At 33.7% G+C, this 23,838-nt stretch overlaps 2 protein-coding genes and 3 pseudogenes across 2 annotated transcripts; 3 read left to right on the forward strand and 2 right to left on the reverse strand.

Moving 5' to 3' along the window:
- The first annotated feature begins 528 nt into the window (after positions 1-528).
- LOC143542799 (zeatin O-glucosyltransferase-like) lies at positions 529-2,362 on the forward strand (annotated as a pseudogene).
- A 12,777-nt stretch (positions 2,363-15,139) lies between these two features.
- On the forward strand, positions 15,140-16,355 carry LOC143542788 (uncharacterized). Its single transcript, XM_077035293.1, has 2 exons — positions 15,140-15,890; positions 15,955-16,355. Exons 1-2 carry the CDS (start codon positions 15,140-15,142, stop codon positions 16,353-16,355), a joined length of 1,152 nt encoding a protein of 383 aa, XP_076891408.1.
- Positions 16,356-16,563: 208 nt separating this feature from the next.
- Positions 16,564-18,979, forward strand: LOC143542789 (increased DNA methylation 1-like). The gene is made up of 2 exons (XM_077035294.1): positions 16,564-16,977; positions 18,896-18,979. The coding sequence occupies exons 1-2, from the start codon at positions 16,564-16,566 to the stop codon at positions 18,977-18,979; spliced, it is 498 nt and encodes a 165-aa protein (XP_076891409.1).
- A 1,119-nt stretch (positions 18,980-20,098) lies between these two features.
- On the reverse strand, positions 20,099-21,340 carry LOC143542790 (cytosolic sulfotransferase 13 pseudogene; annotated as a pseudogene).
- A 1,190-nt stretch (positions 21,341-22,530) lies between these two features.
- Positions 22,531-23,572, reverse strand: LOC143542800 (flavonol 4'-sulfotransferase pseudogene; annotated as a pseudogene).
- Between the last annotated feature and the right edge of the window lie 266 nt (positions 23,573-23,838).

The following is a 23,838-nucleotide window of genomic DNA, read 5'->3' on the forward strand; positions in this document are numbered from 1 at the left end:
AAGTTAGATATTTAAGTGTAACAAGATGGGTGCTTGTTATTTGGACACATTTAAACTTATAACCTGATTATAATATAACAAATATATATATAACACGTACGTGGATAAATAATGCCACAGAAGTAAGACATGAACTATTAGCTTGGTGTTTTGTCAATGTACGTAAACTACAAACTTTTATGTAAGAAATAAAGTTTTTAGTTATTTAGTTTTATTTATAAGTTTTTAATTATCTTTTTGTAAGCTTATAAATGATTGAAAATTGAGATTTTTAAAATTTTTAACGTTTCAATGTATTTCAGAATTAATGAACTTTTGTAAAAAACATAAATAAATAATTGTGATAACGTAGAAATTGTTAAAATATAAATCATGGTGAAATTTGAAAAAAAAAATTTAAAATAAAAGTAAAATAATTTGAATTGCTTAGAAAAATTATCTAGAAGGGATATGTTTAAAGAGGAATAAAAACATGTTAATAGTACGTATCCACAACTAACCTACGTTGGTCAAACACACATCACCAATCACCAATTATTCAATATTGCATCACCATGCATAAAACGTTATTAATCCATTATATAAAATACCCTACAATTCTACAAACCAAAGACAATAAGACACAATACTTATTCCGCACATAACTAAAATGGCCCATGCTAGAAACAACGAGCCAACCTTTCCAGCAGCCGTGGTGATGGTTCCACTTCCATTACAAGGCCACTTGAACCAGCTCCTCCACCTCTCCCGCCTCGTCTCTGACCGCAACGTCCCCGTTCACTTCATCAGCACCACCACCCACTGCCGCCAAGCGAAACTCCGGGTTCAAGGGTGGGACCCACTCAAGGTTGCCACTATTCATTTCCATGAACTACAAACACCTAACTTTGTGTCTCCAAAACCAAACCCTAATTCCACCATCAAATTCCCTTCACACCTCCAACCTTTATGTGAAGCCACCACCCAACTACGCAACCCGGTGGCGTCCTTCCTCCGTAAACTCTCGGCCACCACACGCCGCCTTGTGATCATCCATGACTCACTCATGGGCTCGGTCATCCAAGACTTTGTATCCATTCCAAACGCCGAATCCTATACTTTTCATAGTGTATCGGCTTTTACTATATCGTTGTATACTTTGAGAAACATTCGTAAACAATTTGACAACATAACTGATTCGGTAGTATTAACAAATGACCACTTGTCGTTCGAGGATTGTTTCACAGCCGAGTTCAAGAAGTTCACGTCTATGCAACATGATTACGCAAAACTAAACTCCGGTCGCATCTACAACTCGTGTAGAATCATGGAGCAACCCATGTTAGATCTACTTGAAAATGAAGAGAGAAATCAAAACAAGACGTTGTGGGCTCTTGGTCCTTTTAACCCCGTAGACATTAAAAGGACCACAAAAGGAGAGAAAGGTAGTACTATTTTTTTTCGTAACCAATTATTACCTTTGCTACTGAGAGATCGAGAGATCAGATAAATTACAGTTTGTGTTGGATAACTAGTCTCTAGACGTGACACCTAAAAGTTAAGATTGGTTATTTTTTTGAAGTATGAAAAATTAAATCTTCATTTTCTACACCTAAAAGTACCAACATGTTATTATATGATTACAATGATTATTACACCATGATTATATGTTTCCTATAGGGTACAAGTGTCTTAAATGGCTAGATACACAAGAACCAAATACGGTTCTTTCGGGACAACAACATCACTCACCAAAGAACAAATCACTGAGATCGCGATCGGGTTAGAAACTAGCGATCAAAAGTTCATATGGGCACTAAGAGATGCCGATAAAGGTGATGTTTTTGACGAATACATTACGGTCGAATTGCCAAAAGGATACGAAGAACGAATCAAAGGGAGAGGGTTAGTGGTTCGAGAATGGGCCCCACAGCTAGAAATCTTGGCCCACAGGGCCACAGGCGGGTTCATGAGTCACTGTGGATGGAACTCGTGTATGGGGAGTATATCAATGGGTGTGCCAATTGTGGCTTGGCCCATGCATTCGGATCAGCCGACTAACTCGGTGCTTATTACCAATATTCTCAAAGTTGGAGTGTCGGTTAGAGATTGGAAGTGGAGAGATGAGATGGTGGTGGCGGAAGATGTCGAAAAGGCGGTGAGGATATTGATGGCGACGAAGGAAGGGGAGGAGATACGGAGGAGGGCGGTGGAGATAGGCGGCGGTGTAAGGGAATCGGTGAAGGAAGATGGGGATTCTTGGTTGCAGCTTCAGTCGTTTATTGCTCACATCAGTAGATGATTATTGTAAGGAAGAAGATATACATGAACTATGAAGTGTAAAGATATTATTTTACCTGTAATTTGTCTTCCTAAACTTAAAAAGTTTATTTTATGTGCTACAACATATTGCATGCATGTATGTGTGGGTTGAAGTGTTTACGCAACCCATATTTGTATTTATATCATTTCATCATATAAACTTAAAATCGTGTTGTGTTGAGCTTGTGTTTTGGTTTGGTTTGGTTTGGTTTGATATGTTGTTCATTTGTGAATATGAGTAAGATATAGTAACATTTGTGAATATGAGTAATATATAGTGACGCAACAAATAAAAAGAAAAAATAAATTGATTACACCGCTCAAATGAAACATGTTTATGATTTGTCTTTTTAACTGCTCGTTTATACCTCCACAATTAACAAACACATGTTTACATATTTAGCTCAGAATTACAATAAATGAACAAAGAGAGAATTGGAAAATACACTTAAAACTAATCCACGAATTTTTAAGAAATTAAGTGGTACGTACTGAAGATTTCTAAGTGGAAATTAAACTTATTTCACCTTTGTAAATAAAAAGTTAAAATATAATAAAAACTTTAGAAATTCAAATTTAAACATTACCACTTTTTAAATTTTCATCTTAACATCTGTATATGTACTAAAATAAAATACTTACAAGTTAATAAGTTAACCAGTTTTTTATTAACCTTTTAATATATTAAATGTGTTGTATTCGGATTATACTATTTAATAAAACACGTAATTTGTTAGTAATGGATACATAACCTATTTAATATTGTGTCGTGTTTGAAATCGCCAACTCTAATATTATTTGGTAAGAGCATCCACAACAACAAACTCGTACGGACCGCTACATCATCGCCACATCATATTTAAAACTTTTCTGAAAAACCCACTTTCTTTCACAACAACAAAACTTGACAAACCTTATTAAAAAATATTAAATTTGTATGCATATGTGTAATATTGTATGATATGGGTGTGTAAGAGAGATAGAAGGACCCATACTCCAAGTTTGCAGCAAGTTCGAACTTACAACGATCTTTAATTCTCCATAGTGTCTACAGGTTGTCACATGAACTTGGACATTGGGACGTGTAACCTATTGTGAATGCTCTAAGCTTATTCCAAACACGATTTGAGTCCGTAATTGGTCAAACAAATCGTTATCACAAGTATATCATTTCCAAAACCAAATAATATAATATTGTTATGATATTTAGAATTATAAGCTTACGTGGTCAAATTTGCATTCATGTCCATAAGTCGTGTGGGCACCTGGCTCAAAGCTTAAGTAACGTTCTTTGAGAATTGACAACCTGTTTAGCTTAATTCTAGTTTCAACAAATATTGTTTTACTATATATAGAAAAAACAAGTCATAAACTATTGTGTATAACATCTACTCGGGAAGTACATGAGGTATGTCTGAGACAGTATTGAGCTTAAAACAAATCAAAACCGAAATATTGGTTTTCCGACTTTAAAAATCATATTGGACCATAAATCCAATAGCAAACGTTGAAACAAGTCTTGTTCATGTTCAGTTTGGTGTGATTCAGTTTTGAAACGAGGTATAACTGAAACTGAAGCATGATCTTCAGTTATTTAATCGGTCTTTTCTGACCCCTCTCTTTCGTTTCCACTTGGGATAGTGTCTTTTCGTTTCCATTTGGGGGTGGAAAAACCATAATATGACAGATCAACCGTATACGATCAATTTGAACTGTGAGTCAACCCAAATACGGCCCTTTGTTAACCGGTTTACTTCTTGACCGATAAGAATTAACCCTTTTTTTTTCAACAAAAACCATTTACAGCTAAACACTACAAATAAAGCATTCATAATATCTCAGTAAAATCCAACTTTTTTCACACAGCCAAATTATACACCACTAATAATATTCATCTTTTATTCAAACTCGTATTTTCATAATTTAAATGGCTCAATAAGATTCAAGTCGTCTCTGATTGTTTTCCGGCCTATCCGATTGTAGTGGTATGTCTCTACTTTCCGACTTATCCTATTCTAGTGGTATTATGAATTTATGTCCAAACCACTGCAATCGAATTTGAAAATATGACCCCATCCAAGAAATGACATGCGAGGTGACATAAATACAAGAATATAATCTTTTGGATCATCTTTAACAACTACATTTAAAGTACGTATTATGCTCGTTGTTAAGTTGCAACTTGGAACATGAACAACCATTTCCATTTTATTATGGGTGGTCAGGGGGTTTCTCATGAGGTTGTGCTCAAGATCGAATCTCAACTAATGGCAAATATGGGCGGCATCCATATAAAGGAGATTCGAAGTTGCGTAAGATGGATTGTATACATGTGATAAGTCGTGATAAGTCGTTCAAAGTCTCACAACAATTAGTTGCACTTGGCAGTTAAAAAAATATAATAATAACAAAAAAAAATGCAACTTGGAACAATTGATTTTCTCGCACACTTCACAACAAAAAATCTTATTTTCCTTTTATGTGGGACACGTACGAGACATGACGTAAAGAACAATATTATTTTGGTTTTTTGTTGTTTTGTCGCCTTACCTTGCCGACTAATGACGGCATGTATAAGGTTGGCAACTAATGCACATATTTAGTTTGACGAACTTACTTTAGTAGTTATAAAGGGTTTTCACATGAAAGTATCATTATAAAGTGATATCTTTACATATATAATTAACACCATCAGTAAATAGAATATTATAAAGACATTATAGGGACAGATAAAGTTCACAAACCATATATATATATACCACTCCAGGACATTATCTCTACTATATATAAAGAGTGAGTTAAGGACCTCTTAAATTTTAAGAAGTCCAATCAATTATGTAATATGTACAACTTTAAATGCTTATATTTTTTAAAATTTGAGGGTATTTATGTCTTTACTCAACCCTCACCACTAACCGTAACTTTTCATTTTAAATCTATAGTTACAATAATCACCCTTACATAGTTACAATAATTACCCTTGAACTTTAGATCACATTTGTAATATTTAAAGATAGTTACACATATAACCCTTCATCTTTATCCAAAAACTTGACAAATTTATTTATGTTTTTGTTTCCATATATATATCTTTAAATATATTACGTTTTAAAAAAAATTGAACATACCATTACGACGTGCTAATTTTTGTCGACATTTAGATATAAATTTTTTTCCAAACCAATGTGTAAATTATAATGTACAAGTTAATAAGCATTAAAGTACAACTTATATATGCAACTATAAATCTATGTATAAATTTACATTCGCTAACTATATTTACAATAATTACCCTTAAACTTTATATGACTTTTGTAATATCTAGGAATGGCTGCATATTTAACCCCTCATCTTTAGGCAATAATTTAACAAATTTATATATTTATTTTTCCCTCGATATCTTTAAATATATTATGTTTAAAAAAAACAAAACATATATTATGACGTGCATGTTTATGTCGACGTTTAAATATAAAAAATTTTCAACACCAATATGTAGATTATAATTTACAAGTCAATGAAGCATTAAAGTACAACGTAAATATGCATTATGAACTTATAAAATGTTTAAACGCATAAAGATGCCCTCTGTTTTACTTTATCAAATTAAAATTTACAAAACCACTCTTCCCATTTATATAATTCAAATTACAAAATATAAAGAATAAAATCAACTATAATTAATATTACTTTGGATATAAGTTGTAATTCTTTTGGTGACATATACATTTATGGGTGTCCAAAATCCTCGCGGCTCGCCCAAAGCTCGAAAAAAAATTGCTCCAAAAGTTTGATTAGAAGTCGAGCTCGAGCTTGGCTTAGTTCGGCTCGACTCATTGACAACCCTACATACATGTATCAACCGAACCAATTAAATAAGTAACTTAATAAACTTTTGTAAAATATTAAATGATTAAGAAAACTAACATAAGTATAGGAAAACTGTTAATTAATAAAGGGAGACAAAAATAAATAGTATGAGAGGTATTTATGACCTCGAAAAAAACTCCTAAAAATATTTCAATAAAAGTGTTAAAAATAATAACTCAAAATATAAATAAAAACTAAAAAAAACATAATATAACATAATGCCAAGAAAAAGATAACACGATGTTGAGTAATATAACACAATATCAAGAAAAAAGACACAATGTCAATAAAAAAACAATCAATAACGAAAAAAAAAACAATGATATTTTTTTCAACATTTTTTTTTTGAGAGTGAGGAAGACTTGAGGAACATTTTTGTTTTTTTTGTTTACTTTTATTTCGTTTTTATTTAAAATTTGAGTAATGAGTTTTTTTATTAATTTTTTTGAGAGTTTTTTATGATCACAAATTATTTTCAATCTTTCTCAATTTTATCTCCTTTTGTAAAATAATTTGAACATGTATGGATAAATACTATACATTATATCATAAGATGATTGATAAACTAACATAAACAAGTATCACACTGCAAATTATTATCGCCGCAGCATCGCGCGGGTTTCATACTAGTATGGATATGAAGCGGCAAGAACATTTCTACAATAATATCATATATGGCTTGAAAGAGAGCATTAACCATTACACAAGTATTTGACTAAAAAAAGTGATCCGGTAGAAAATGCCCCTAAGGCACGTATGGCCCACAAATATTGCATTAATTGGCCATTTTAATTCAGAACCTAAACACCATACTCGTCATTTAATGATTTAAACTAAGATAAAAGCACTACGTCTGGAATTTATATAATCGATATAATCCCGATCAAAGTGAACAATTTGGGTTGGCAAATTTTGTTGAATCGTATACCAACTGGTCCAATTTAGGTTTTTTAGGTAGACCGGGGGATTAACATGCCTTATTTTTTGTGTCCCATCTGCACTAATGTGGCTATCCTTTTTAAGTGGTTAAATATTTCTTGCCAATTTTCATATATATGGGCATTAATTAAAGAAAGAAGAAAGAGTTGATCCATGCCTTCACGGCATTATTTTGACTATGATTTCAGAAGTAGTTAGATGCTCGCAAATCGGTTGACAGAGAGTTACAAGTACTCATTCTAGATGGGGAGTACTCGGGGATATTCAGACATGGTAAATTATTTTTTGAGAAATTATATATAAGTCAAATAACATAAGTTTATTAACATTCATAACAAAATACATGAATATCAATATAAATAAAAAAAATGCATTCTTAAATACTTAAGTATTCTTAAAGTTGATAATAATTGTCTAAAAAAATGATATTCATTCTTCAGTATTAAATCAAGATCGGCCCTAGTTCAATTCCAAGTAATTAGGCGTACTTAAAAAGAGCCGCATCTGCACTATACCTTATAGCGATTACTTGGTCTTCTAAACCTACTTTTACAACCCGATTTTGACATATTCATGGCGAATTACGACACACTTTTGCTAATGCGGATCGTCACAAAGAATCCATTTTTTATTTCACTCGTAATTACAATTATTCTTGGGTTTCTTAATAGGAATAGGTATTATTTTTTTTAATTTCATTAATTACTATTTTTTTGGTTTGTTACGTTTATTACATATTGTATCCATATAAATAGGGGTGTTTTCGCCAACCAATATATTCTAAACATGGGTAATTTTACGAATATATTCCTCCCACTGTTCCACATGCATTATCCAATTTGGTCAATCATGCTTGATATATCGTTGTACGTGATGTACTACATTAGTAGCCGATGAGTACTAAAAGTATAAACCATACAAAACACGTCTCTTTGAAAATCCGCATAATCCAAAATATTGAAGATTAGACTGTATTTGTGTTGATTTTTGTTACTTATCATGCCAAGTCACAAGTTTAGAGAGCGATCGGAAAATGTGACATATTTATAGTTTATTATTTTTATATAATGAGATTATAAATTCGATTTTTTATATTGTCTTAGTTTATAAACTTATATATGGTGAAATTAATTGGATCGAACACACCCAATAACAACCATGTTTTATGACCCAACTTCAGGACACAACTTTTTTATTTTAGTTTAGGATCAAATTAAACCACACAAAATATACATTGACATCATTATTATACTTTCAAAAAACGTGTTTCCTACTATAACCATAATTCCTATGGATAAAATTGAGAGAATTTATTGACTTGTCTTCCATCTCCGTTAACAATTTGATAACCCAAAGTCTTTCATTGTTATTCTCCCTCATACATGTAGCTCTCCTTATATTTGATCAATCAAAACCCCATCTCACTTCATTGAGGATAATAATATAATAGGCAATAATAAAGGTTTGAACTTTCAACGACTAACCCGATATATCTAGTTTTACCATCAAAATATTTAACTCAAGTCAAACATGCTTAGTTTGATCCTCACATAATCCAAAAATCTTCAATTTGGTTCTCCTTCATTGTGAAACAATTAAGGGGCGGACTCATATTATGTGGGTCAGGGACCCGGGACCGTAATCTTTTTGAACATGAACGGATTTAGCATAGGTTAATGGTATTTTCTTGGCGAGGTACATTTTTAGTGTAAATTTTTTGTTTTCTTCATGTTATGCATTGGCTACCCTTGAACCAAATTTTTCAGTTCATGCCACCCCTCAACTTTTTTTTAAAATCCGCCACTATTTTTGAAAATTTCTTGTATATTAAATGTTTTATGTGCCCCATATCATATACTAAATGGTACCCAGAGTATCAATATCAACATTGATGTAGTTTGTATATCTCTTTGTATTATATCTTGCGTCACAAATTCAAGCCTTCCAAAAATCTCCTTTTTGTGATTTTGGAATAGCATGGAGATGTTTCATCGGGATTTGGGCTTATATTTACGTTGAGAGATGGATTAATTTGTTCATTTAATTTCATGATCTTGGTTTCTTGCTATATAGGAACATGATTTCTTGTGAATTTTGATACTTTTTGCTAATGGTTATTGAACTAATTAGGCTTGTTTATATCACATCAAGTGTTTGATGGATGGTTTGAACCAAACCCACTTGACAAACATGATCTTAAATGTATAAGAGAAAAAATATGATTTCCTATGAATTTTGATATTCTTTGTTAATGGTTTATTAACTTAGAGAATGTTCATATCGGATAGGTGATGACTATATTAACTATGCGAAAGAGACCTTCTTACCAACGTCTCAACCAAAGATTTAATGGTTCGTTTTCCAAATATGAAAACTTGTATCGGACAACTTTAAAAGGTTGTAATTTTTTTTTCACATTTCGAATGGCATCGTACATCACCCCGGCTCAATTCGAACGACAAGATACTCAAAAATTCTGACGTTGCCATGATTATCTCCTCTTCTCTTTCTTATTAACTTTATCACCAACGTAGCAACATTTATTCTCTAACCATTCAACTTTGTTATTCACCATTCTAGTCGAGGTAATTGAATACTTGCACAACTTCCATGTAATGTTATCCACCATCATGAATTGTTTGAGAAGTATCAAAAATTTATTGGTTAAATGTTTTAAGACAAATAGAAAACACAAGAAAACAAAGATAAAGCTCTTAAAGCTAACAGTATCCTCAACTTTCGCACTTTTCAAGTATTTGTACCCGGCAAAATTCATTATAACAAGTTTGATGGTTTGTGCGTGATAGATAATGATGAAATGACGTTCTTATGAAAATTTGTTGAATCCAGTTAATTTGTATGTATAACTTTTGATGAGGATATACCAATCATGTTGGACACTATTAAATGATCGAGACATGAATCTGTCCTAATTAGCTAATGATGACTTTTGAATTATGCTTTATGAACATTGATGTTTGTACATTAATGTTATACATAATGGTTTTCCCTGAACATGGGATGGTGGGTTTGGGCTACCCGAGTAGCCGACCTTTATCTGCTAGTTGTTCATTAAAATATGTTATACGTAATTGGTATATAATGATTTTAGGTGTTACTACGTTTAACTAAATTTACATATATATGATCACAACATAGTCGAATCATCAGCTTACCATTAGACGCAAAGTTCTGAATGTGAGGCTTAAAATTGTACTTAACCCTCTAGTCAACATGTTTAAATGACTAAATATAAACTGAAGGTATTTTGTAATGCTTAAAGCAATTTGGTATAGGGTAGTCTCGTTTTGGTTTTATAATAATGTTTGTTAGAACGTATATATTTAGCACTTTGTTCATGTGTCAAGTGAAGCTTGTTATTATCTTAATAGCACACTGTGTTTCACAAAATCAACTTTCATGTATGTGGTCGATATTGCGGAGTTGGCGGTTTGTGTCTTGTGTTTGAAGGGTGCATGTTCTAGAGCCGACAAACTTAACGCAATCCTTATAGAACTAATTAAGGTCATGATCGTAGGCGGTGGAAATGCCTGTAAAAGCACTAGGGTGGTTACTCATAAGGGTGGCTTTTGTAGCATGGTACATGGGTATTGGCTATAGTCCTTTTATCAATATGAAAAGTTCAAACCTTTACAATTTATGCGACTTATGGGAGTTATGGCATATAGAAGAATATTACGTTTTGATATATAACTCTAATGGTGATGTGTCCTATCAAGATATAAATGTTGAATCCGTAAGGTTGGATGGAAAATGATTGTTAGCAGGGTAGAGATTAGATCTAGCAATTTAGACACGTACACGAATACATGACAATATGACACAAACCAACACGACCTTAACATGTATCGGGTATGGTCTTAACACATTTCATTTACTAAACAGGTAAACACGAATCGACTTGTTAATTTTCATGTGTAAACAAGTAAATACTCGTTTACCTGTTAAGTACCCGTTACCACTTAATTAGATTTTCTTATAACTAAAAATATAATATTTTATATACCTAAATACTTAACTCTAAATTTTTACACCCATAATACATCGACGCATCCAGGCTCTAGAGGCATCACAAACAATAGTGACGCACATCCAGATCTCCGGTTGTCTCCCTCCTGCCTATGATTTTCCAGTCTCCCTCTCCATATCTCATTATCCACAACCACATCTATGATTCTCCAGTCAACGCCTTCACATCTCTAATTCTCCAATTGTAGCGGCACTGGCCACCATCGTCACATCTCCGATCTCTTGTCTCCCTCCAGTTGTCTCTTAAGATCTTATCGTGTATACCTAGCATTGTTCGTGCTTGGAAAACATGTAAACGATAAGTTTTCGTGTCGTGTAGAGGTTACGTGTTTTGTGTTCGTGTATTTTTGTGTTCATGTCCTATCATGTACTGGTATACACAATATTTCATCCCTAGTAGAGATTCATAAAGCCAAGACAAAAAAAAATTGATTAAATCAAATGAACGATGACAAAGATGTTAATGTCAATAGTTATGTTGTTCCTATGGTGGAGGGTGTCGACAGATAAGTACAAGTGATAAATGAATGAAAATATGAAACAATAGGTGGTGGGGAAACTTTGGAGAAAAATATATAAAATAATAGTGGAGACTAATAATACATCTAACGAAAGTCTATATTTCAAGAACTCGGAACACATGTTCTTTTCAAGTGACCAAGAATAATGAGAGATCGGTAACTCAAATGACCGATTCACGAGTAGACCATTGAATATGTGAAAGGAGAATGAAGAAACATATGTCGCTAGTCAATATGCCGGCAAATATAACAACTAGAAAACTGAATATTAAGACTGTTGATGTTCATTAGTATTTTCTAAAGAATAAGTATGAATCCCACAAATAATTAAAAAGAACAATATAATTACACATTACCAACCCTCTGTAATTACCAATGAATAACAATGGATACACTAAAACAACAAAATAAATACTTTCACTAACATATTAGCGCGAAGGACCACCGATGAACGTAAGTTCAAAGTTTGTCATCACATGTTGGAACAATTCTATTGATTAAGAAACCTTAATTTAGTAATCATTCCTAATACCAAAAGATAAGATTTGTAATGAGATTCACACCTTTGCCTTTTTAAGTGTTTGTCTATAAGAATCGTTTTCGATGGAATATCTCTTGATTCTAAAAGAGAGGTTTTTCAGTTTCTAATGGTCGATACTTAATAGTTCTCATTCATCACTAACCAGCCATCACGAATAACTGCTTAAGAGTAACTAACCACCAAGGCCAACTGATATTAAGGACTAACTGGCCATATATAAAGAAACAAATGGTCCATCTAGACCAGAGGCTAGCCCATTAGAATTTCGCCATCAGGACTAATTTATCGGCTAAAACTCAACATCAGGTTTATCATTTTGCAAAAACGGCCTCTCTCAATGCGTGGGCATTCGCAAGCGTTTTTTTAAAAAGGCGCTTGGGCCATATTACAGCTTTAGCATTCACCTTTTTTTTTAAATTATACATATAGTCCTTTTAAAGTGTTTTTTAGATGTTAATTAATATATTCTAATTGTGTAAATTGAGTGTTAACTACTTTTTTTTGAACGACCAACTAAGTAACGCCGGGTACTACGTACGCGGCCCCATTGGCTAAAGGTTGCCCGAGCCGGTCACTAGTCCGGACGGACAGAGCCCCTAGCGGTCCACCTATAACTCAAAGAAATAAAATAATAATAGTAATAATAATGTGTGCCCCACACAACCTATCCAATCCCCTCCCACTCTTGACCACTACCATCCACCCATTTGTTCTGAACCCTAAGCAACATTAACTCAACTCCATAACTGCAGACCAAAAGCCTTATCGGATCTCAAACATATACTCACAAACATTCGGAGAACACAACATCAAATATGAAGATTTCATTGCACGAATGGTTGCAAAATGATTTGTAAGTTGTGATTTCTCCATATGTTCACCTTTTTTTATGCTTAGATAACTAGGTAGATGTGTTTTTTTTTAAATATTTAATGATTTATAGAGTTATAGGATATGTATTTGATAGTTGTATTGTTGATTTAGGCCCAACTTATGGTTTATCCATACGCCCCTAAATTAGGTTTCATTTTGGATATTAATTTGAGTTCTTTAAGTTTTGAAAACACAGAATTTGCTAATTGAAGTGGTCATTTGTGTTGTGTCTATCTTTCATTATTAATTTGTGTGGTTAATTTTATACATATGAAACAATTGCAATTTTTTGTTAGTGTAAGTTGAATTTGGTGTGAAAGAGACTACGATTTCAATCAAATTTTCTTTAATGTTGATTTTGGTCAATTTGCATATTGAATAGGGGTGCAAATAAACCGATCGAGTTACTTGGAGCTTGGATTGAAAAAAATCTCGAAACGCGCCGAGCTTTTTTAAGCCCAAGTTCGCGCCTTAACGAGCCTCATATATTTTTAAGTTATGCCTCTTTTGGACTTTTGTGTATTAATTTCATGATGTACAACCTCATGATGTACAACCGACTACCGAGCTTGAGTCGAGCTTTGGCTGGTTTTAGGTAGTACACGAGCTCGAGCCGAATCTAGGCACGCTTTAACGTTTTTTTTTTGAAAGTATATAAAAGATACTTAAAATTGTATATAAATTAGTTAACAGAAAACGAATCGAGCTCAAGCTGAGCCCGAACTTGAATTGAGCTAAGCTCGAGCTCTCATAAGTCAAAACAAGCCGAGCTCAAACCTAGTTGAGCTACTACTCAACCGACCACCCAAAGTTCAACTAAATTAGTATTATTAATTGCTTAGCTAGGGTTAAGTTGGGATTCTCGTTTTATTGTTTTTAGGATGACAGAATTTTTTTTAATCCTGAATTTGAATTTAAAACCTCCTCTTTTCAAACCCATATATTTAAAAACTTTACCAACCACTACCCCATCGGTTAGTTGGGATTCTCCTCATTAATCTATATTAAATATACTTGCATTTTAAAAATAAGTTTTTTTGTATATGATCTTTTTCAATGTAAATTTATCTCCATTTAAAATTGAATTTGTATGTTAGAAAGGAAAAACAAAAGAGATGATGAGGCATATTAATATTAGGGGTGTGTATAAGTTGGTTTGAAATGGTTTTGGTCTAAAATCATAGTCATAACCATAACCATAATCATAACTGATCCATTATGATGATTTCGGTTAATCGGTTTTGAAAAATATTGTGGGCCTGTACAGTTTTGGTTAATCGGTTATGAAAAATATAATAGGTCTGTTGTGGGTTGATTACCGTGAATTTGAGTCTAACAAAAAAATATCTCAAAACAATATAATTGGGCATTGTTTGGGTTTAAAATTTTTTACCCATATAATACATTTTTATATACATTTGTATATCACACAACATTAAAAATATACATAATTTATAATATTAAAATTATATATAATATGTTCGGTTTTGACAGGTATAGAATCATGTTAACCATAAATGACCCACGCTACTGTCGATTAATAAAAAATCATTAAACCGACTCATTGGTTTTTTAGTATGATTTAGTTATATCTGTTTGATTTCATCATTTAATTTAATTATGGGTCGCTTAATTTGATTTTTTAAACACCCTGCATACATACCTTGACAAAATAATATAGTTTTTATCACTAATGTTAATCAGAAGGTAAACATTAACCCTATAATAATTAGTAGCTATCACCATTTGGTTCATATATACTTTCTTTAATTACTAGATAGCTTTCCATATATTCGATTACTTTCCTTTTTTCTTCCAGTTAATCGTTATAACCATCAGTGTTTATAATGTTACATATTGATAACTTAAGGGACTACTAACGAACTTTAATGATAAAATCACCGCCATATACTCATATATGATATATCATATAATATTATCATTATTAATAATCATTCGCAAACATTAAACGCATATTAACAAAAACCCTAAACCCTCATCACTCCAAGAACCAAGATTCAACCCCGTCATCAATCAATCTTCAATGGAGTTATCTCTAGATTACGTAAAGTATCAACCCGAACACAACCCAGAAGCCATAATCAAGTACGCTTCAGACGACGTTAATATCGGCCGAATCAAGAACCCACACGTTAAAGAAACAATCTTGAAGGCCAAGAAGCATCTCGCTGCACTCGGCTGGTCTTTCTTCTACTATCACAAGACTCCCGACCGCAGAGAACTGCGGTATCGTTCTCCCGCTGGCAGAACTTATTGTTCCCTACGAACCGCATGTCTCAATGCGGTTCATTCCCAAAACACTAAAAAACCCGAGAAAACCGACGATAATCGACCGAAGAAAAAGATTCGCGTTGTAGGAAAAGATTCATGTAAACATGCAGTTCAAACCCAAAACCCTAAAGAACCCGAGAGTAAACCCGGAAAGAAAATTAATTGTTTTCCGTTGGTTGGTAAGCGGCCGAAGAAAATGATTCGTCTGGAAGACTTCGAAGAATCGTATTTTCGACGACAAAAGGACGGATTTTTCGTCGAAAATAATGAAAACGAGAAAATTGGGGATTCTAGGGTTCAAGAAGTTGTTGTAGCGAAAACTTGTGGCACAAGGAATTATTTTAAGCCGAAGAAACTTATTAGAAAGGTGCCGGCCGGTTCGGGTTCATCTACACGCAATCGAAGATGCGTTCTTTCGTTGTTAATTGAAGAGAAGATAAATATTATCGGGTTCACGAGTGTCGTATTGCAAGAAAGACGGTCGGGTTTTGGCGAAAGGGCGGGTTTATGATTCTGGGATTCAATGTGATTGTTGTGATCAGTTTTTTTGGTTGAGTAAATTTGAAGCACACGCGGGAAGCACGATTCGTCGGCCGGCTGCCAACATATTCCTCGACGATGGTAGGTCGATTTTAGATTGTCAAACGTTGTTACAACACACCAACAAAGCTGTTCGTGTTAAGAAAACCTTGAAGCCCACGAAATCGTTAAAACCGATCAGAAACGATGATTTTTGCACGTTTTGTCTAGATGGTGGCGAGCTGGTGTTATGCGATTCGTGCACGAGTTCTTTCCATTTATCCTGCATTGGGTTGAGTCGAATCCCAGATTCGGATCACTGGTTTTGCCCTTCGTGTTGTTGTGGAATATGTCACGAAGGCGATATTGGTAGTGACGGTGATAGTGATAATCAAATTAAATGCGGGCAATGTGACCGTAAATTCCACGTGGATTGTCTTAAAAGTTAGGGTTTTTAGTAACCGGGTCGGGTGATGGTAACTGGTTATGCTCGAAGGATAGCGAACGCATATCCTCAGGGCTAAAAATGCTGTCAAGAGAAATGATCATACCGTTCACCGAAAATTTAAGTTGGAGGATATTAAAGCTCGATAGGATGAATTCGACACGTTCGAGTACACGGAAACTTATAGTAAATTAAAGGTTGCATTAGACGTAATGCACGAGTGTTTTCAACCCATAAAGCATAAATGGTCTAACAACGATTTAGTCGAGGATCTGGTATTCGGTAGAAGCTCAAGCCGGTCGAATTTAAAAGGGTTTTTTACTGCGGTCTTGGAGAAGGACGACGAGATGATTAAGGTGGCTACATTGCGGGTTCATGGCGGTAAAGTGGCGGAGATCCCACTTGTGGCAACGAGGTTTAGGTACCGAAGATTGGGGATGTGTAGTGTGTTAATGGGTGAGATCGAACGAAAACTGGGAGATTTAGGGGTTGAGAGGCTTGTGTTGCCTGCGGTGAAAAAGACGGAGATGGTTAGTACTTGGACGACGTCTTTCGGGTTCAAAGTGATGAATGAAGATGAAAGAGTGGAACTTGTTGCATACAAGTTGGTTGATTTTCCTGGTACTGTAAGATGTCATAAATTGTTAAGGTGAAAGTGAATTGTGTTATATGTAAGGATGTTTATTTTGGGCTATTGTGATTATTATGATTTGTAGAGATGTTTTGATTCATGAGTTTAATGAAACTTATATTTAGGTGGTCTATATTTGTGTGATAACCAATCGTGTTTACTGTTTATGTTTAATTACCGTTTCTTAAATCTATTCGACCTCGAATCGATAAAAAGTTCAAACAGACCGAGGATTTTCAAGCTCGAGCCGTGACCAAGTCTCAAAATCATGCTTGTTTAGCTATCAAGCTTTGTATAGGAAGCTCGTATAGACTCGTTGAACATTGTGTATTTTTAAGTTTCCCTCTTTTGGGCTTCTATGTATCAATTTCATGTTACACGGTCGAGCTCGAGTCGAGCTTTGGCTCGTTTAAGGTACCTTTAGAGTTCAAACGGAGCTTTGGCTCGTTTAAGGATTTTCTCGGTATATATAAATTAATTAATAAAGGCTAAACGAGTAGAGCCTGAACTTGAAAAAAAAACTAGCGAGCCTAGCTTGAACTTTCGAAAAATACTTCGAAACGAGCCAAGCTCAAGCACTTGTAAGTCCACGAAAAGACCTCAAGTCAAGCCCGAGCTCGAAAAAACAACTCACGAGTCGAGCTCGAAACTATAAGACTTATTTATTCATGCGTTGACAAAGAGAAGATAGGTTTAACCTAGGATTTTGTTTGTACATCTGTTAGTATAATATACTACTTAATTATCATTCCAAACATAAACTTTGTTTAGCCATAACCTTGTTAAACCAAAAGTATATCATGTGATAAATATATGGATTAGTTTTGTTATTTGTGATTCTGGGCCAAAGGTTACAAAACGAAACAACACATGAGTTGGCCTGGGAAGCAAATAAATTGGGCTGTTAACGGACCCGAAGGTCCATTAATATTATATTTTGAGAGAATGAATAATAATTATTTCTTTTATTCTGGTTTGGGTCAAAAATTTTCACTTACTAACGATTTTAATTTTACGGTTTGTGTTTTTCTTCTTAGTTATGATTTTGACAGGTTAAGTCTCTTCGGCACGGTTTTTTTTCAAAGATGATCATGATCCTTTATTTGTCGTTAAAGATACAACAATATAGTCTCCGATTATGAAATGTCATGGTCACAAGGATTTATAGGTTGTTAATTCGTTATCATCGAGGAGATTCTAGTTACCTTACGTGACACAATAAGAGAAGTTGAAGTTTTGCGAGAATATGAACAATTGTTAACCGCCAACCAATCATTCACTAGTGATTCTAAGGTACCCAAAATATTGTGAAATGGTGGAGAAATGAATGGTAGGTTTTGTTTGGCATTTCGTATTCCTGATAAATAATAAGCATAGTCGACAAAATAATGATACCTTATTTGTCGATGGCTTGTGGGACGTGTAGCAACAGCTACAAGGTGTAGGTGTAAGGCTATGTATAGCAGGAGGTTGTGCATGAGGAGATAGGCAACATAACTACATAAGCATAACGCCCATAGAACACCACTCCACGATTATGTGAACAGGGCGTGGTGAGGCATCTCGTGAGCCAGCCCATGGGTGTGGAGGAAGTGTGTTAGTAAAATGAAAATTGTGCAAGACAAATAAGTACCTCCGCTCACCATTTATTTATTTTTTTTTAATTTTTTTGTTACAAAGTTTAATTCAAGTCTGGGTTTATTTTTCTTAAATAGCAATACGCAGTATGTTTGTTATTTTATTTTTTCTGAAAATTATGATACAAATTTTGTCTAAAACATAGTTTACAAAAACAATATCTGTGGTCTCGTTGGCGGGTTTGAGTTGGATTGACATTTTAGAATACAAGTAATTGTTTAAAGATAAAGTAATATCAACTTTTTAAAAATATTTCTTTACATATGTAATGACAGAGATTAAAAGCTGGTGGTGAAGTGGTAAGAAAGAAATTTGGTGTCTCATGTGATCCAGACTTGATTCCTGCCCTCAACATTTAGTTTCAATGGCATCAGAGTGATGACGGATCGAAGACTAGACGAGTAGGTGACGTTCACTGACTGGATCCTTGAACTGAAAAAGTTTTATCTCACCATATTCTCGTGCCTTCGGCGAGTGTTCACGGGCATTGGTCTTAGGTGAGAGTTTTCCCCGATCAAAAGGCTATATCCCGATATGGTGAATTTAGCCAGTTGTCCATTTAGAGGATTTTTTGGGCGTTCAAAATAATAATAATAATAATAATAATAATAATAATAATAATAATAATAACAGATTAGTTAAGGAAATTCATAAATAAAAGCATGTATTCATACACACCACAATAATGAAATTTACTGACTTGTTACATTCAAATCAAATTTATTTTGGAACGACATCATCTATAATATCTATCTATATATAATATATATAAACGAAGACATAAAAATCCTACGTGTCGCGATGTGGTCGCTCCCCTTTTTTTGGAGTCACCAGATTTGCTTGATTTTTAAATGGAGGCTTCTCATGCATTTGACCCGAATTCATAGGTATGAGTCTTACCAAACCCAGATATTCCTTAAACGGGTTATAACATCTCATTAAATTAAAAATTATTATCAGCAAATTATTTGTGTAAAAATCCTATAAAATAGGATATAATAAAAAATAATACCTTATTTATTTTAAAAAAGATATATATATATATATATATATATATATATATATATATATATATATATATATATATTATTTAAATTAAAAAACCAATTTGATAGTAAAAAAAATAAACGGGTCTTGGGTCTCATCAAATCATAAGTATATTATTAACTTTCATAAATATTATTTATAATTAAAAAACCAATTTCATAGTAAAAAAAAATAAACAGGTCTCAGGTCTCATCAAAACCATATAGCTTTTAAATCGGATTATAACATCTCATTTATTTGTGAAACAATTTATCATCAAACCATAATTATATTATTAACTTTCATACAATAATAAAAATATATATTAAAAAAATAAATAAATATTAAAACAAACAATATAAAACAACCCCCGTAATACGGGGGATAAAAACTAGTGAAACCATAAACGTTTATTTTGAACGATGAGTTACGAAACTTATGTGACCCAAATGTCACATATATGCACTTAGTGAGAGATCCAAACCAAGAAAATTTTCTTTTGTAAGTTGATCCAAAGTTTGACTCATTTCGGTTGTAAGATGATTTCGCCAATCACCAACCTTTCCTTCTCTAAAGAAAGCATGATTAGGTATACTTATACTTAAAGTCCCATGTTTATTAACTTCGCTTAAGTTTTCGAAACTACATAAGCTCGCAATCTCTTCCACTATACCTTTGGCCTCTTCCTCCTCGGTGAAAGGGTATCCCAAGAACTTTGCAAGTCGCCTCAAATTATTTTCGGTATCCATTTTTATGTCCTCGTATGTAACGAGCATAATCCTTGTTGGTTGTTCTAACCCGACCTTGTAGTACCCTTTAACGTGATTCCAATATGGTCCATTTGGTATAACACCTTTTGTAAACATCTCAAACGCCTCCTCGAATGTCATTAAATCATGAGATGATTTCGCTCTCAACTTATTTGCAAAGTGAAACAAAGAGACTAAAACATCTTTAGGGTTTCTACACATGTAAATTATACGACAACCAGAATCAAGAATAGATTGAGGTAATGACGTGTAAGGCATATGGGTAGCAAAGAGACGTGGCGAATGCACATCAACATAAGTTGGGCTAGTTCTTAACACTTCACTCTCAACAAAAGGTACACAATCATGAGGGTTAGAGGTCTGTAGTGGGTGAGATGATATAGGCCTATTTTTGTACATGTTTCGGTTCACGATAGCAAACACAAGGGCTTTGAGCCATGTTGTGCCCGATTTTGGTAGTGTGGATAGATAGATGTCGTTTGGACGGGCTTCGAAAGTGTCTTGTGTAGCCATCACAGTTTCAACTGAGACAACGTCCTTCGACTGGTACCAAAAGCCTTGATAGTTGTATAGATCTTCAGTCATCCAACCTTTTGCTTTAGGGAAATTTGTAAATCTATCCTTGTATCGATCAAATATCATGGCCAGATTGGCCTCTTCATCTTGATTGTCTTCTAAACCAAGTTTAGTTTCTAGTGACATTTGCAAGATTTTCTTTATAAAGGGATTGTTATTCTTTACATCCTTAAGTAACTACATATATATAGGGCAGACAATTCATATATTGGGTTGGAAAATTGGTTCATGTAGTAAACGTTTACAAATTACAAGTATCTTTTGAACAAATTTAAAGAAAGTGGTCACAAATCTATAACATATCGAAGATATCTTATTTAGATACATTAAATTGATTGCACAACAAACCGTTGATTGTTTATTTAAAGTAATTGTTTTCGTGTCTCACTATTATTGCCATAAAATAAAATATTGGGAGATACACCTTCCAAATTAAATGTATAACATAAATAAATGATAAGCATCTTTGGGCTATACAACAAGGGACACTACGACATTGTAGACTAATGTAAAGCTATGTAATGGTTTAAGTATTCCCTTAAGTGTGATAGAAATCACAATGAGTTGCATGTTAGGGGTCGCACGGCGTGACATGCCCGATGTTATAAGGTGCGACAATTTTACACCTACAAGCTACACGTGATAATATGGATAAAAGAATTTCTTAATCACGTATCACATCTTTGGTTTTTGTTGGTTTGACAACTATCATCTTTCTACCATGAAACAAAATTTTCAGCGACGACATCTGTCAATGAGATCCGTCAAGAAATATGGTGTGCGTAAAGATTTTACTGATGGTCGATCGATCGACTGTAAATATCGAGGGTTTGGTGATGGAGTACACTCCTAATTCACATGTCAAATATCAACGATAGATTACTTAATTTCCTAGGGATGCGATGCATTTTATATGCACCTTGTTGAATATCAATTATGCTATACAAATGCATTTATATTGTGATAATGTATATTATCATTTAACTTCAATACATACATTGGACAGATTTGATGATTGTGGATCATAAAGTAACAAGCATGTGAATTTGATCAAAGGAGACAACTAGACAAGTTTTATTATAGATTGAATAAACAAGATAAGTGAGTTTTTGATTAACATATGAAGAAAATTTTCCTTTTTTTTTAATCAACTTCATTATATTAAATAACATATTTATACATATGATATGTAGCTTTGTTGAAAACTTCTCGCTATATGATCGGTCAAATGATGATGATGATGATGAAAGAAGAGAGATCACCATCATCATCGTCGTCTATATTAGCGGATCATCTAGTAGTATCTCGTGTCACCTTCAAGTCACTTATAATGAAGACAAACTATATAATGTAACAAACAATCTATACATAATAATTTCATAAATTCAAATAAACGACAGCCACTCGTAACAAACAATTACGAACATGAGAATAGAGCGAATAACATCACTTGTAATGAAAATGGACTAACTTATTACATTTGATATGTTTTCTAATATCAAATCTCGGCCAGGGTTGAAAGCTTAGACTTTTCACCATGGTTTTTAGAAGGAGATATCCAAACCATGAAACTGTTCTTCAGTGATTTCATCTAAAATGTTTGTCATTTCTTCAGTTAGATGGTTGGTCCAATCTCCAACTTTACCTTCTCTGAAGAACAAGTTACTAGGTATGCCTTTGCGTAAATTTCCTTGCTTGTTAACCTCACTTAGATTTTCAAAACTACAAAGTCTAACAAGTTCTTGCACCGCGCCTTCAGCCTCCTCCTCCTTTGTGAAGGGGTAGCCCAAGAACGTCGCAAGTCGCTTCATAATGTTCATAGTATCATGTGACATGTCCTCATACGTTAAAAATAATATATTCTTGTGGTCTTCCAAACTAACCTTATGGTAACCTTTCACATGGTCCCAATAAGGTCCGACTGGCACGATACCTTTACTAAACAATTGAAATGCCTCTTCAAAAGGCATTATACCACATGATTTATCTCTCAACTTATTTGTAAAATGAAACATAGAGACCAAAACATCTTTAGGGTTTCTACATAAGTAAACTAAACGACAATTGGAATCAAGAATGGATTGAGGCAATGAAGTGTAGGGTATATGAGTAGCAAATATCCGTGGCGAATATGCTTCTACATATGTAGGTGTGTTTCCAAAAGCTTCGGTTTCAACGAAGGGTATACAGTTATGGGGGTTAGATAGAAGTAAAGGGTGAGTTGAAAGACAGTTTTTATACTGGTTTCTATTTACTAAAGCAAACACGAGCGCCTTGAGCCATGTTGTACCGCTTTTAGGCAGTGTGGCCAAGAAGATATCGGTTGGACGAGCTTTGAAAGTGTCTTGCGCTTCCATCACAGTCTCGATTGAGATTCTACGCGAGGATTCATACCAAAAGCCTTGGTACATGTATACGTTTTCCATTATCCAACCTTTCTCCTTTCGAAGCGTTGCAATCTTGTCTTTGTATCTATCGAAAATGAGAGCCATATTTGCCGTTTCTTTATCTTCATTGCTATGTTCAGCCATACAAGAATGAAGAGAGAAAGCGTGAGACCCTATAGGTGTAGCCATTTTAAGGTTATTTGTATGGTATCAAACGATTTTTTTCATATTTATAGACCAAAATAATCTTCTTTATTTAAAATTGTTTATACTTGATTTAAGGAACAACAAATCTTATAATATCAAAGTAAAAGATTATATGTCATTAAAATACATGAACCGAAAAATCTTGGATTTGATCACAAGTTTAGTTTAGAATTGATCCATTAAAAAACAAAATTTCAATTATAACACATCCAAATCTGTCTCTCACGTGAAATTGAGAAAACTGCCGCGAGA

Source organism: Bidens hawaiensis, unplaced genomic scaffold (assembly GCF_021521415.1).
Source record: "Bidens hawaiensis isolate Kalapana, Puna unplaced genomic scaffold, B.hawaiensis_p1.1 tig00012997_1, whole genome shotgun sequence".
In the NCBI taxonomy this organism is placed as follows: domain Eukaryota; kingdom Viridiplantae; phylum Streptophyta; class Magnoliopsida; order Asterales; family Asteraceae; genus Bidens; species Bidens hawaiensis.

Bases quoted from the DNA above. Each gene is read 5' to 3' on its own strand.
- LOC143542788 (XM_077035293.1), top strand. From the start codon at position 15,140: ATGGAGTTATCTCTAGATTACGTAAAGTATCAACCCGAACACAACCCA. The intron at 15,891-15,954 runs GTTTATGATTCT...GTAAATTTGAAG, and splicing joins GGGTTTTGGCGAAAGGGCGG to CACACGCGGGAAGCACGATT.
- LOC143542789 (XM_077035294.1), top strand. From the start codon at position 16,564: ATGCACGAGTGTTTTCAACCCATAAAGCATAAATGGTCTAACAACGAT. The intron at 16,978-18,895 runs GTAAGATGTCAT...ATGTAATGACAG, and splicing joins TGGTTGATTTTCCTGGTACT to AGATTAAAAGCTGGTGGTGA.